Source organism: Alosa sapidissima, chromosome 20, assembly GCF_018492685.1.
Source record: "Alosa sapidissima isolate fAloSap1 chromosome 20, fAloSap1.pri, whole genome shotgun sequence".
NCBI classification, from domain to species: domain Eukaryota; kingdom Metazoa; phylum Chordata; class Actinopteri; order Clupeiformes; family Clupeidae; genus Alosa; species Alosa sapidissima.
This window is the reverse complement of record NC_055976.1, coordinates 1,361,087-1,373,321: the sequence shown is the minus strand read 5'-3', so window position 1 is coordinate 1,373,321 and position 12,235 is coordinate 1,361,087. Positions and strand designations below refer to the sequence as shown.

The 12,235-nt window shown below is 39.8% G+C and overlaps 1 protein-coding gene across 3 annotated transcripts in view; it reads left to right on the top strand.

Moving 5' to 3' along the window:
• Positions 1-9,664, top strand: part of LOC121693856 (stem-loop binding protein) — a 29,505-nt gene extending 19,841 nt beyond the window's left edge. For all 3 annotated transcript variants that reach the window (XM_042073560.1, XM_042073558.1, XM_042073557.1), the window contains 3 exons: positions 1,571-1,717; positions 1,807-1,891; positions 9,258-9,664. In XM_042073560.1, coding sequence (XP_041929494.1) covers positions 1,571-1,717; positions 1,807-1,891; positions 9,258-9,317 — 292 coding nt within the window. In that variant the 3' untranslated portion in view covers positions 9,318-9,664. The remainder of the gene's footprint in view (positions 1-1,570; positions 1,718-1,806; positions 1,892-9,257) is intronic.
• Positions 9,665-12,235: the final 2,571 nt, after the last annotated feature.

Here is a 12,235-nt window from a genome sequence, read left to right as displayed (position 1 = left end):
AGAATAAAGAAAATTTAAGAAGACCTCTGAGCTGCACCGGCGTCTCTCCTTCTCTCTAACACTTTTTGGCTTTGGCTTAATATTTCTAAAATCATTTGAGTTTCAGTAGTCACATGTTTTAACAAGCAACACTTGTTATTGAACTAATAACAGACGTGTGTCGAAAATTGACTTTATTTTCCATACGGAGAAATAACATATGCAGAGTCTAACCAAGGTCAATCTTGCCAAAAAAGCCCTCAAACCTGAAAACACATGAGGCAAAAGTGCAAAACATCACAAAACTAACTGAACTAACACGCGCATATTTTTGTATTGCAATCATTGTAGCCTACAGTTGTAACGTTTAACGTGTAACGTCGTTTTACTCCCCGTATGCGCTCATTATAAAGAACGTTTAACGTGTCCCAAAAACAGCTATCAATTAATTACCAAACGTCTTATAAACAAGTATTGCCAGGAGCAACACCTTGCAAAAAATGATAACAATAGGCCTAGGCCTTTATATGGCTCTGCTCCTGCCTAGATTCGAACTCAGAACTGCCTGAAAGTTGCAGATCTGAAATACGTGCATTAACCCACTCGACCGTCAGACAACGCTATCTGCTTCGAGTAGGCCTATTGGGTAGGACTGTAGCCTACACTGGTTGCTGTGGCACAGTCTTGAGTGACTGAATTTGTTTTTCTTTGTCATATGAATGCTGTCATTTTGTTAACATTGCTGTTAAGGAGATGCTGTAGGCAAAGGCTATATTTCAACCTCGTTAGTGTAGTAAACCATGCGCCGTCTGGTTCGACCGTGGAACGCCACAGCGGACTATGCTGCCCCCAAGCGGCTGCAGTTGTACTTAATTTCACCCAGCTGCGTGAATCCCCTTGATCGTGAATGAAGTGTCAATTTTTAACTGGGACCCACTGTACCATTGCTGGTTGGACAATTTCATACCACATAACATAAACAGGGCTGTTAACTTCAAGCTAATCCTGATGCTAATTCTGACTTTTTCTGACCACTGTGATCAAGCAAGCAAGCATGCTAGTTAACAGCAGCCTAACATTAGTCATTCTATGTTTTTGAAAAAAATAGATTTTTTCCAGTGAGCCTACCAATGGTTGACATTGTCACCGAAGTAATAAATAACGTCTGGTATTTTAGTGGAATTGTTGCTGTGTCATATTTCACTAAATTACAGGTTGTGAACATGAGTCATCTAAGTGTTCTGACTAGCAGTAGGGTATTGCACTAAATTGGAGAAACAAGGGCTTAAACTGTCTGTTTTCCTAAAGCGTGTGCTATTACGTATTCTGTGTATGTGACAAATAAATCTCTGAATCTGAATCTTTTCACTGAACACGGCACACTACCCATGTAATAGGAACATGTACAGAAGCCCCCTGTTGTGCTATGTTTTGGTAGTAAACAATTAAAATAAATGTTCTGTAAATGAGTCTGGTGCCGTGTGTGTGGTTACTTATATTGTGACCTTATTTATGAAATACAACTCGGAGGCATCATCAGTGCATGGACAGGTATTCTCTGCTAACTAAAAATGCATGGTGTTTTTGTCAGACATCTCAGACAGTCAGGAGTCCACCCCCGAACTCCAAACAAATTCAGGAAGTACAGTCGCCGCTCATGGGATCAACAGATCAAGATGTGGAAGGTTAAACTCCACACCTGGGATCCCCCTGCTCAAGATGGAGACCTTCAAGCTATGTATGAATAGCTATTCTATTTATTGTCAATGTGCATCAGTATGCTTCAGCTATTTCTTCTCAATACTGATTGATCAAAATCTGTTTCAGAGAACAAATTGACCTTGGTGAAGTCATGGATATTGAGTTGGACCCAGATGGGGAAACTTGCAAAACATCTGCAGGAGATGAGATGGTAAGCCTTTAAATGAAGCAGGGAAAATACCTTGAAAGTGATTTATAACCAGTGGATATCTTAATGGGGAAATAGTGCTGTTTATCAGTCACCAATTCTCTGAACCACTCAGTCAACCAGTCCCAAGAGGGCATAACACTCCCTTCTTGCCCTCTTGCAGAGTAGGTTTAGATACTAGAGCTGTGCTCAAAATATCGATATTGAAATGTACCATGTAGGGGTGGGCGATATATATCGTCTGCGATAATATCGTGATTGTTGTTTTAACGATGTGCAAATTGACATTATCGAGTATTTAAATTACTTATGGGGAAAAAAACACTCAATCACACACTGAAGACTCATACATTCCCAGGAGGTAGGCTATGCGGGAGATGTGCAGCAGAGCAAGTGTCACGTGATCACTAGTGGGTCACAGCGTTGTCCCACGCAGCCTAATTTTTATTTTGTGCAGCGAGAGTAGCCTACTTGGGATTTTATACGGCTACTTCTGTTCAAGTAGCATTGATGAGGCAGTCACGTTTTTTCCTACACGGTATTATAAGGAGAGAAAACGGTAGCCTTTGAGTATTTTAATAGTCAGTTGTAAACAAATAACTATTCTCATGTATCTCTTTTGTAAATGGACTGAAGTTCGCTCTAAATATCTACGTTTACTGATTATGCTAACCGTTAGCATCTCTATAGGATTTCTCATATACATTAGCCATAAGCTAACGCATTAGTTTCTATTCTGTTACTTGGAATGCTAGCCTACGTGATTGCTCTAAAACAAAACATAGAAGGAAATAACTGAGATGTAGGCTACTCTGTTGGTCTGCTTTTAGTTTCACAGTGAATCCTATGTAAAGGTTTGAAAGGAACTTCAGCTTCAGACTTTCTCTTGGGAAACTGTTAGGCCTATTCATCTTCTCTAATGAAGCTGGCTAGACCATGTCATTGCCACACACACAAGTGGGGGCAGAATTGGAAATGTGTCAGAGTGACGATGCATTGGTTGATTTGGTTAAAAAGTCACAGGTTAGGTTATTGGTTATTATTGTAATGATGCTATTCATAAATAATGAGCTGTAAAGTAACTTACGGCTCCCACACACAGCTGCGTGCATCGCGTTGCTGGAGACGCATCCCATTCACTTTAAATGGGCTCACGTGATCCGTTGCCGAACTGAATTGTGGGTCCGTCGTGTCGCGTTGAGGAGTTCAGCTGTTGCTGAACCGACAGACGGCACCGGCCAATCAAGCCAATCTACGGACGGCACCAACCAATCACATTACGGTTTTACTTCAAGTTATTTGCATAGCTACCGTCGGGAACACCCACTGGAATGCGTTGACGGAACGCAGCTGTGTGTGGGAGCCGTCAGACTTGAACAAAAACAATTTTTTAAAGGATATCGACTAATTATCGTTATAGTCAAAATCACAAAAAATATTGAGATTTTTTGTCCATATCGCCCACCCCTAGTACCAGGATGTACTACAGATGGTGCTGTATGCAGATCGTATGTAAAAAAAAAAAACTAAGTGTAAGAGACGATAAAGACATTTTACGTTTTTAAAATTAAAGTTGATAATTGTCAGATGGGAAAGAGAATTATTTAAGCAATATTGTAGAAGTGAGAGTGCCGTTGGTATCGGTTATAGGTAAGTGGTGGCTGAGTGGCACAGGTAGTCACTGCCATGGCAATATCTGCTACCAACGCCACAATCACGAGTGCCGTATTGCTTTTATACAAAAGTTCTACCACCAACTAATCAAGTTTTAAGATTAATCTGGCTATATTTTTCACAACGCAAAGTTTATTCTTATTTTACTCAGTCAGTGGCGAATTGAGCCAAGTGATTCACTTTCATTAAGCCTTGCGCCCAGGGGTGTAGCAGAGGGTGTGGTCTGGCGCATGATCCAAAAATCGCTATCTTACACCCTCTAAAAGTGATTACGGCACTGACCAAGAAAAACCTGGTCTATAGCGAAAGGCTCATGTAAAGCACAGCTGAAGACGCACGGTCACGAGATGTAAGTAACCTTAGCAAGCAGAGACCACGGTGATGATAGTTTCACTTTGCCTTTGTGTGAGTGCAGAATGCATGTGGTCACAAAATGTTTCAGTAAAGCAAGGTTTAGTAGAATCCCACTGTGGTGTTCTATACACGGTCTTGCATGCAAGCAGATTCCTTCAAATGCGCCGCTGACTGGCAAAGTACCGATGCGCTGTTTGAAGTTGCGCTGCTTGCTGTTAAAGGGATTGACAGATGTCACTCTCATTGGTTGAACGGATGTTGGGCCCAAAACAAACCCATGACTGATTAAGAAACAGAAGAACAACCTTTTTGAACAATGCGCCTGATGTTTGATAACAAACCCACCCTGAATGTATTTAAGCTTTTCGTCACTGACCATGCGTTTCTGATCGCCAAGATGGAGCCCATTGAGTTTTAGCCTTGGTGTCTCCGTTGCCAAGCAACGCAAGACTTAACTCGATAGCCTAGTTCTGTCAGAGAGGATATGTGTTTGTGCACATAGTAATTTGTATAGCCTGTCTACTTGTATGTCTGTATGTCTTATTCAATTGAACATTTCCCCTACTCGTGACTTGTGATGTTGTAGCGTTATGGCCAAGGAACTGGGCTAGCATGAAAAGATGTGGGTTCATATCCCTACTTCCACTGTTGATAAAGGTTTAAATAGCCTTGCTAAATGCTTTCTTTACACAATTACGGTGCAATAGTTCAAAGTTGTCAAAATTACCTGTACCAGTACTTAAATTCTGCTACTTTACATAGTAAGGCAATGTTTACATTTAAAGACACCGTGAACTGCCTTGTTTAGTACAGATTTTAAATCCACTATAAATGTGCGCACTGCGCACAGGATTGTGGGTGTTCGAAGCACGCAGAGGATACACGCATGCATCCTTGAAAATTCGGCAAAACAAAGGACTTAGACCTTGGTAGAATTTGGTAGACTTTGATGGATGCTTGACATTGGGACATTACTTTGATGGGACTTGATGACGTAACATCCTTCAAATAGCAGCCTTGAAGGATCCCACCTTGACTTACATATAACTAAAGCTTAAAGATAAATAAAGCTTCTCAGTTTTAACCTTAATAGAGCTACTGTTGCATGAATTACCTCACAAGTAGACATCAGTATGTGAGGTTCCATGGCACCACGCCTGATATATCACCACAAACATGGGGGAACCCTAGTGTACAGTTTTATCTACCTTTTGGTTACTATTTTGGTACATTTATGTACACCACTGACTGCAGGCACACAGCAGTGATTCCCGTCATATCTGCCTTAGTTGGTTACATTCTTAATAATAACCAGTCATCATACCAAAATGAGGTATAAAGTTTTGTCAGTTGGTGTGATGAAGCTCACCTGATTCTTAATATTGATAAGACAAAGGAGCTAATAATTGATTTTAGAAGGGGGGGGAAAAACTGAGGTAACCCCCATCCTGATTAGAGGACAGTCAGTTGAGGTGGTATAAATACCTGACATGTGGACCAAAAGCTGGGCTGGAAGATGAACAGCAGTTTTGTCTTAAAGAAAGCCCAGTCCATATTGTTTTTCCTTTGAAAAATTGGGTCATTTCAAATCAGCAGACCTATTTGAAATATTTTTTATCATGGTATTATAGGAAGTGTCCTTTGTTTTGCTGTTGGTTGAAGGGGCAGCAGCTTGACAGTGGATGACCGGAACAAGATAAACAAAGTCCTTAAAAAGGCACGGTCCATTATTGGCCTGAGCCGTACTTCTCCTGAGGCTATTTTACAGCAGAGAACCATGTTCTATCGTAGGAGGACCATTGTCTGCATAGCATCTTTGTAAAGACTGGAAAGAGTCAAGGGGTCCTATTACCCAGTGGCTCCACTGAAAGGTTTAGGTGGTCCTTTTGTCACTCTTCTGTACTTGTGGTGTTTGTTGTACATTGTACTGTATTGTCATTGCAGGGTGTCCGCGCGGTAGTAAAAGGTAGTAAATAGAATCTACCAAAATTAAGGCCCTTGAAAGGTAGTAAAAGGTAATAAATGCAATTTGACTTTGTAGTACATTTTTCATCACCACCTTAATATATAATGAGTTTACATTTTTTGCTTAATATTTGTGTCTACATGTTTTAACTTCATCTTGCCTAATTAAAAAAATATATACGTGCCAACAGGACCTGAGTGAGTCGGAGTCGATAGCAATGACATGGAAGTAAACTGTGTAGAGTTCCGTGGTTGACAGCCTATCAGCGACGCCAACAAACAACATTTTCTCCTTTTTTGCTTCAGTTGATATTACAGGGATACAAACAATGCGCTTTTCGGTGTCTCCCTTCACGTTGCTTTGGGCGACTTGTATGAATCGTGCAGATCCGAAGAGTTTTTTAGGGGCCGGGATGCAGGGATGCTTTTCGGCGACTCTCGCGTTTTTCACGTCATCTAGGCCCTACCGCAGGCTACCAGAGCAGCGTTTATCATATGGGCCTGCTGGTCCGGTGTCCGGTGCTTCTGTCACTCATCTGATAATATTTGTTCATCTAGCAAAGGAGCGGTAGATGTAGGCCTATGCTAGCCTATCACTCTGATAGCAGCTAAGAGAATATAGGCTACACTCACTCCGTTAGGAGGCAACTCTCTGTTTGCACTAGGCTAATTCAGCTGGAAGTTTTAACAACTGTGGACTTGACTAGTGTAAGCTTTCGTTCAGCTGACGGTAGTGCTGCCATCTGACTGTGATCATCCAGAACCGTGCAATAAAATTCCACCTAGCCAGTCAGTAACAAAGTTCGAACTAGTCACTGACATAGTAACTGACAACAATTTTTTTTAACGTGACCTAGTATCTAATGTTACGGAATTGCAAGAAAACGAGTGAAAACAATTCCTTACTTTTAACCACGCAAGTGCGCGTGTCATTTATTAAAACGGTAGAAAACTGAATCAAAGACGGCACTGTCCATCAACAAAAACAGCATGCAGTTTAAAAGTCCCGTTATTTAAAGTCCCAGACATTTAAAGGGACAGCGATCAGTCAAGACAGACCTACACCACAACTGAGTGATGAACGTGAAATTCTTTGAATAGCCTACAAAACACTGCATTTAGATGACAACTGCGTGAAGAACCACGCTAGTTAATGGCAAATTAAGTTTATGGCATTCACATTTAAATCATTCAATAGCCTATGAAAACTTGATCAGTTAAATTGTTCTCATAAAAGGAACAACAGGCCTACAAAATATTCCAAATAGGCTAGTTTTATTGCAGTGACAGAAAACTGCAACATATGAGTTTAAAACCATGTTAAATTTGAAAGCATCTAGCTAGTGACAGGAGGTTTTAGGGGGGGAAAAGAAACTCTGTAACCTACTTAATTCCACAGTCAATGTTCAGTATTTGGCCTATAATTTAGCCTATAATATTGGCATTTGAATCCATGAAAACTAACCAAAATCTATCATTTCCTATCGACAACAGACCCCAGTAACGCATCGAATCGCAATCGAAAAGAATCAAATCATTGGCTTAAATAATATGTATATTGTATATATTACTATATTGTATCAAATTGTGATTAAAACTTGATTTACACTCCTAAATGGCATCCTTACCTACCTACCTAACTGTTGTTTTGGGAAGTATTTATCATGCAAGCATCGTGCATCCATGCTGAGTAATGCAATGCAATGAAAGCATAGTTTTCAATTTTGCATTAGTAAAGCAGTCCACTGATGTGCATGTTTTCACGGACTGCTTTAGTGTCAAATGTGCAACAACAATACCATACCAATAATAATGGCTTTATATATCCATATAAATAGATTTCTGTGCCTATCCTTAGACTGGAGTTGTTGTTTTTTTTTTTGGGGGGGGGGGGGGGGGTCGGTGGTGTTTGGTTCTTCATTTTTCACCACACATGTTTGGTGTTTTAGCGTCATTTGTGCCAAGGGCTAAGGGCTGGTTAGGATAACTCAAGGGCGCCCCCCCCCAAAAAAAAAAAAAAGGGCTGCTGCTTGATGTCGTGTTGGTAGTAAAAAATATTGTGGAGGTAGTAAAAAAGGTAGTAAAAAGTAGTAAATTCAACTCTATGATTCCTGCATATACCCTGCCTTGTCTTTTTGCTGTCCTGTTGCTATGTGTTGTCCAAGGTAGCAAACTGGTTTCCCCTCTGGGGATTCATAGAGTTATCTATCTTAAGTTGAAGGTGTGGGAGAGTTCACAGTTCAATAGACAAAAGGGAGTAGCCTCATCTCTTGGTCATCATGCTAGCACCTCAGATATTATCCTGACGTTAGACCAACGTGCACAGCAATGTAAGATTGTTAACTTTAGGTAAATCAAAGTTGGAGAGGCACTGAGATGTAGTGTACGTTTAGATTTTATCACCTTTCCACCTTTTAAACCGGTGAATTTATGTTATCGGTTAGGCCTTGCGTGTACATGACGCCGGCATTTTAGGAGGCTGTAACCAGTAGTTTTTGTAACCGAAGTGGGATTTTTTTAAACCGCCGGCTAACTTTTGCCGTGTAGACGTCACAGCCGGCAATTTTATGATGACAGCCCCACCCATCAACTCAGCCACCGCACTCGACCTGACACGCTGCTTGTCATAACAAACCAAACCATTTGTTTATCATATTAAAATGTTTTTTCTTTCCCCGGTCATGATTTATGGGCACAATGTATTAGCCTTTTGTGGCTAAGTTAGAAACACACCGTTAGCTTAACTTAGGCATGTTAATGTTTTCTCCAGTGGTGCCCAGACCTAATGCAATACGTAAGCATACGTAATTCCACATAGCAGTCACATAGGCTACCTTGAAAATGAACTTTATTTGTTGAACAGTTGAATTGAAAACCAAATTGTCTGTAGTCTCCTTATTTCATGTGACTGCTTAACAAACTGTTTCAACAATTTTAACGTTTTTTTCTTTACCGGTATTGTTAAAGGTGTGAAAGTGGTAAGTGAAAATACACCCGTTGGTTTCGTGTAGACGTAGCCTAAGTAGCTTCACTCAACTTCATGTAGCAAAAAGAAAGCAAGTTCTCTGTCTTAACATTCCGAAAATCAAAAAACCCATTTGAAGTCAGTGGACAAAAGTGTGTAGGGTAAAATGTCTGCATTTCAGACTTCTTTGTCACCGCAAGAGTTTAACAGACACAATTATTCAAAATCCCAAAGGAAAAAAGCAATTACCCCACTGTCGATCTCCTTATATGGGCAATGATGGTAGCTTTTTTGTAGGCAAACAGATGTCTTTGATTCCTGGAATTTCATGTGTAGAGAAAGTCAGAAAAATATATTTTTTCTAATTATACTAATACAATTTAACTAAATTGTCTTATTTTCTTGAATTAGGATTGCTTCTCTGTAACACCAAGAAAAATGAAGAAAACTGAGGAACTGCCACAAGTGTAGAAGGCACAGAATGCAGACACAATGTTCAGTGGAGTAAAAGCAAGTATTACTGGCCTGCAATTTGAGAATTCCAAACCAACCAGAAACAATTGTTATTATTCCGATCATACAATTTGTAATTTTACTGTCCTAAACTGGGAATTGCTACTGTTTTTCTTTTTCATTCTTTTTTTAAGGCTGATGTTGGTCAAATGTTTGCTTTTAAATACTTTGTCAGATGTATGAGAAGTTTGTACATACACTTATTTAGACTTTGTTTTAATGATTGTTAAAAAGTAATATGTGTATTTTCTTGTAATTAGAAATGGTTCAACATTTTGTAAGTAATAAATTTGAAGTAAATAAGAGTATACATTGCATTTGTAAAACATTTTGAAACCATGTGGGCATCAAGGCTCAACTAAGATCTTTATTGAGAAACGGGGCCGCTACTAGCCATTTGGATGCCCTAAGCAGTTTTTTTTAGGGGTCCAAGCGAAGCCCCATTGTGTTTCTACGTTTTCCTGTTATTGGGCGCCAAGCTGCGAAGCCCCATCATGTTTATCTTTTCTTACTACTATTATTATTACACATCTTTCCTCTGCCATTGAAGTCTATGGCAGCCCATAGAACTGTCTGATAAAATGTTGTGACATTTAGCACACTGATTTTGCACACTGATTGTGAATTTAGCACACTGATCCTTGGAGTTCAACGGCCTCTGACGATTTTTCTCCATATTGGATTTTAGCAAAAGTGAAACTAAATTTTAACAGGTCACAAATTTTGTCTGATCTTCACCAAGTTTGGCTCGTACAGGGGGAACAAGCCACGAAAAGTAGGCTATTTAAAATTACAGAGTAGAATTTAAATATATCGCGACTCTAGGGGGAGCTCTGCAGTCACCAAAAATATGTGAAACTGCGTAGTATATTTTTAACAGTGAAAATGATGCAGCCTACAGTGCATACAGAAAGTATTCACAGCGCTTCAATTTTTCCACTTTTTGACAGTTTCAGACGCATCTTAAAATGGATTCAATTATTTATTTATTTTTTCTAATCAATCTACACACAATACTCCAACACCCCACCATAAAGCTAGTGTTTGGATGTATAAAAAAATAAACACTGAAATATTCTATTTACATTTAAGTATTCACACCTTTTGTTATGACGCTTGCAGTTGAGCTTTGGTGCATCCTACTTCTATCAGTCGTCCTTGAAGTGCGTCTACAACTTGATTGGAGTCCACCTGTGCGTAAATGAATTCACTGCACATTAGTAGGAGAGGCACACATCTCTATATAAGGTCTCACAGTTGGTGTATGTCAGAGTGAAAACCAAGCCACAAGGGTAGAGAGAATTGTACGTAGACCTGTGAGACAGGGTTGTGTGAACAGATCTGGGGAAGGATACAAGAACATTTCTGCAGCATTGAAAGTGCCCAAGAGCACGGTAGCCTCCATCATTCTCAAATGGAAAAGTTTTGAACAACCAACAGTCTTCCTAGATCTGGCCGCTCAGCCAAACTGAGTAATCCGGGACGAAGGGCCTTGGTAACGAACTGGACGAAGGGCCAGGCAGGTAACCAAGAACCCAATGGTCACTATTAATGAGATCTAGAGTTCCTTTGAGAGGATGAGAGAAGTGTAAAGAAGGGCAAACATCAATGCATCACTCAGGCCTTTATGGTAGAGTGGACAGGTAGAAGCCGTTTTTTTGCCAGGAGTTCAATAATTCGCCCAAAAAGAACCTCAACGACTCTCAGACCATGAGAAGTAAAATCTGGTCTGATGAAACGAAGACTGAACTATTTGGCCACAATTCCCAACGGTGTGTGTGGAAGGAACCAGGCACTGAGCTGCACTGATGTTTGTCCTTTACGCTTTTCTCATCCTCTCTAAGGAACTGTGGATGTCATTCATAGTGACCATTGGGTCCTTTGTTACCTGTCTGGCAAAGGCCCTTCGTCCCGGATTACTGTTTTATATTATTCAAATGATAATAATGACAAAGTAATTTTGTTTTAAAATATTAATTTCTTAAAAAATAATACCGATTTGATGCTGTTTAACTCATTTATAAATAGTGCACTGTTCCTTTTAAGAGCATGGTATACATAATATTTTGCCATCCATTCAAATATAGCCTAGGCTATATTGTTTGTGCCACATTTATAGCACAATATTAAAAATGATGAGCATACTATAAGTTGGTATAAACCTTCATTGCTTTTATTTGGAAATAGAAGCATGTAATGATGATGTTAGATATTTTCTGTTCGCAATTAAAAGTGAATTATGAACCTGGTAGCCACCTAGCTATCTGAGAGGAATGTGTTTCAATTGGCATATGTGCTTCATGTAAATGCTTAGTTTAGGGAAACGAATTATTGAAGACCTCAAGACTCACTAATTCCATCTTCATATTCTATCACATTCCAAATCACAGTGCATGCAGCCAACAGTATGTAAAATGCCCTCACATTTTATAAAATGGTCAATAGTGGGAACCGGATAATTCCGCAATCTCCTCTAGCGTTGTTTTTGTTGTAATCATGATTTCCTTTTTAAAGTTTCTTATATTAAAAAGGAGATATAAATTACAGTAAAGCCAGCTAGAACTCTGTCTCCCTCTCATGCGTGCTCAGACGCGTTCCGAATTTAAATGAGCATATAACGTTCAAGTGAAATGTGCTTCATAAATGGAGACTGCGAGAGGACCCAAAACCATCATCCTTATCTAAGATGCTGTTGGTGCATTTTGACATTGGAAACGTTCTCTAAGAAGAGTGAAAAGAAGTTTTGCCGCTATCTGGCTAAATTGTGGTGCCCCTCTGTCCCTTGGTGCGCTAGCACAGTGCGAGATGCGCATGCGGTAGCGGCGGCACTGGACACTTTGTTCCAGGTGCGTTTAGCCTAAGCCAAAACAAAATCA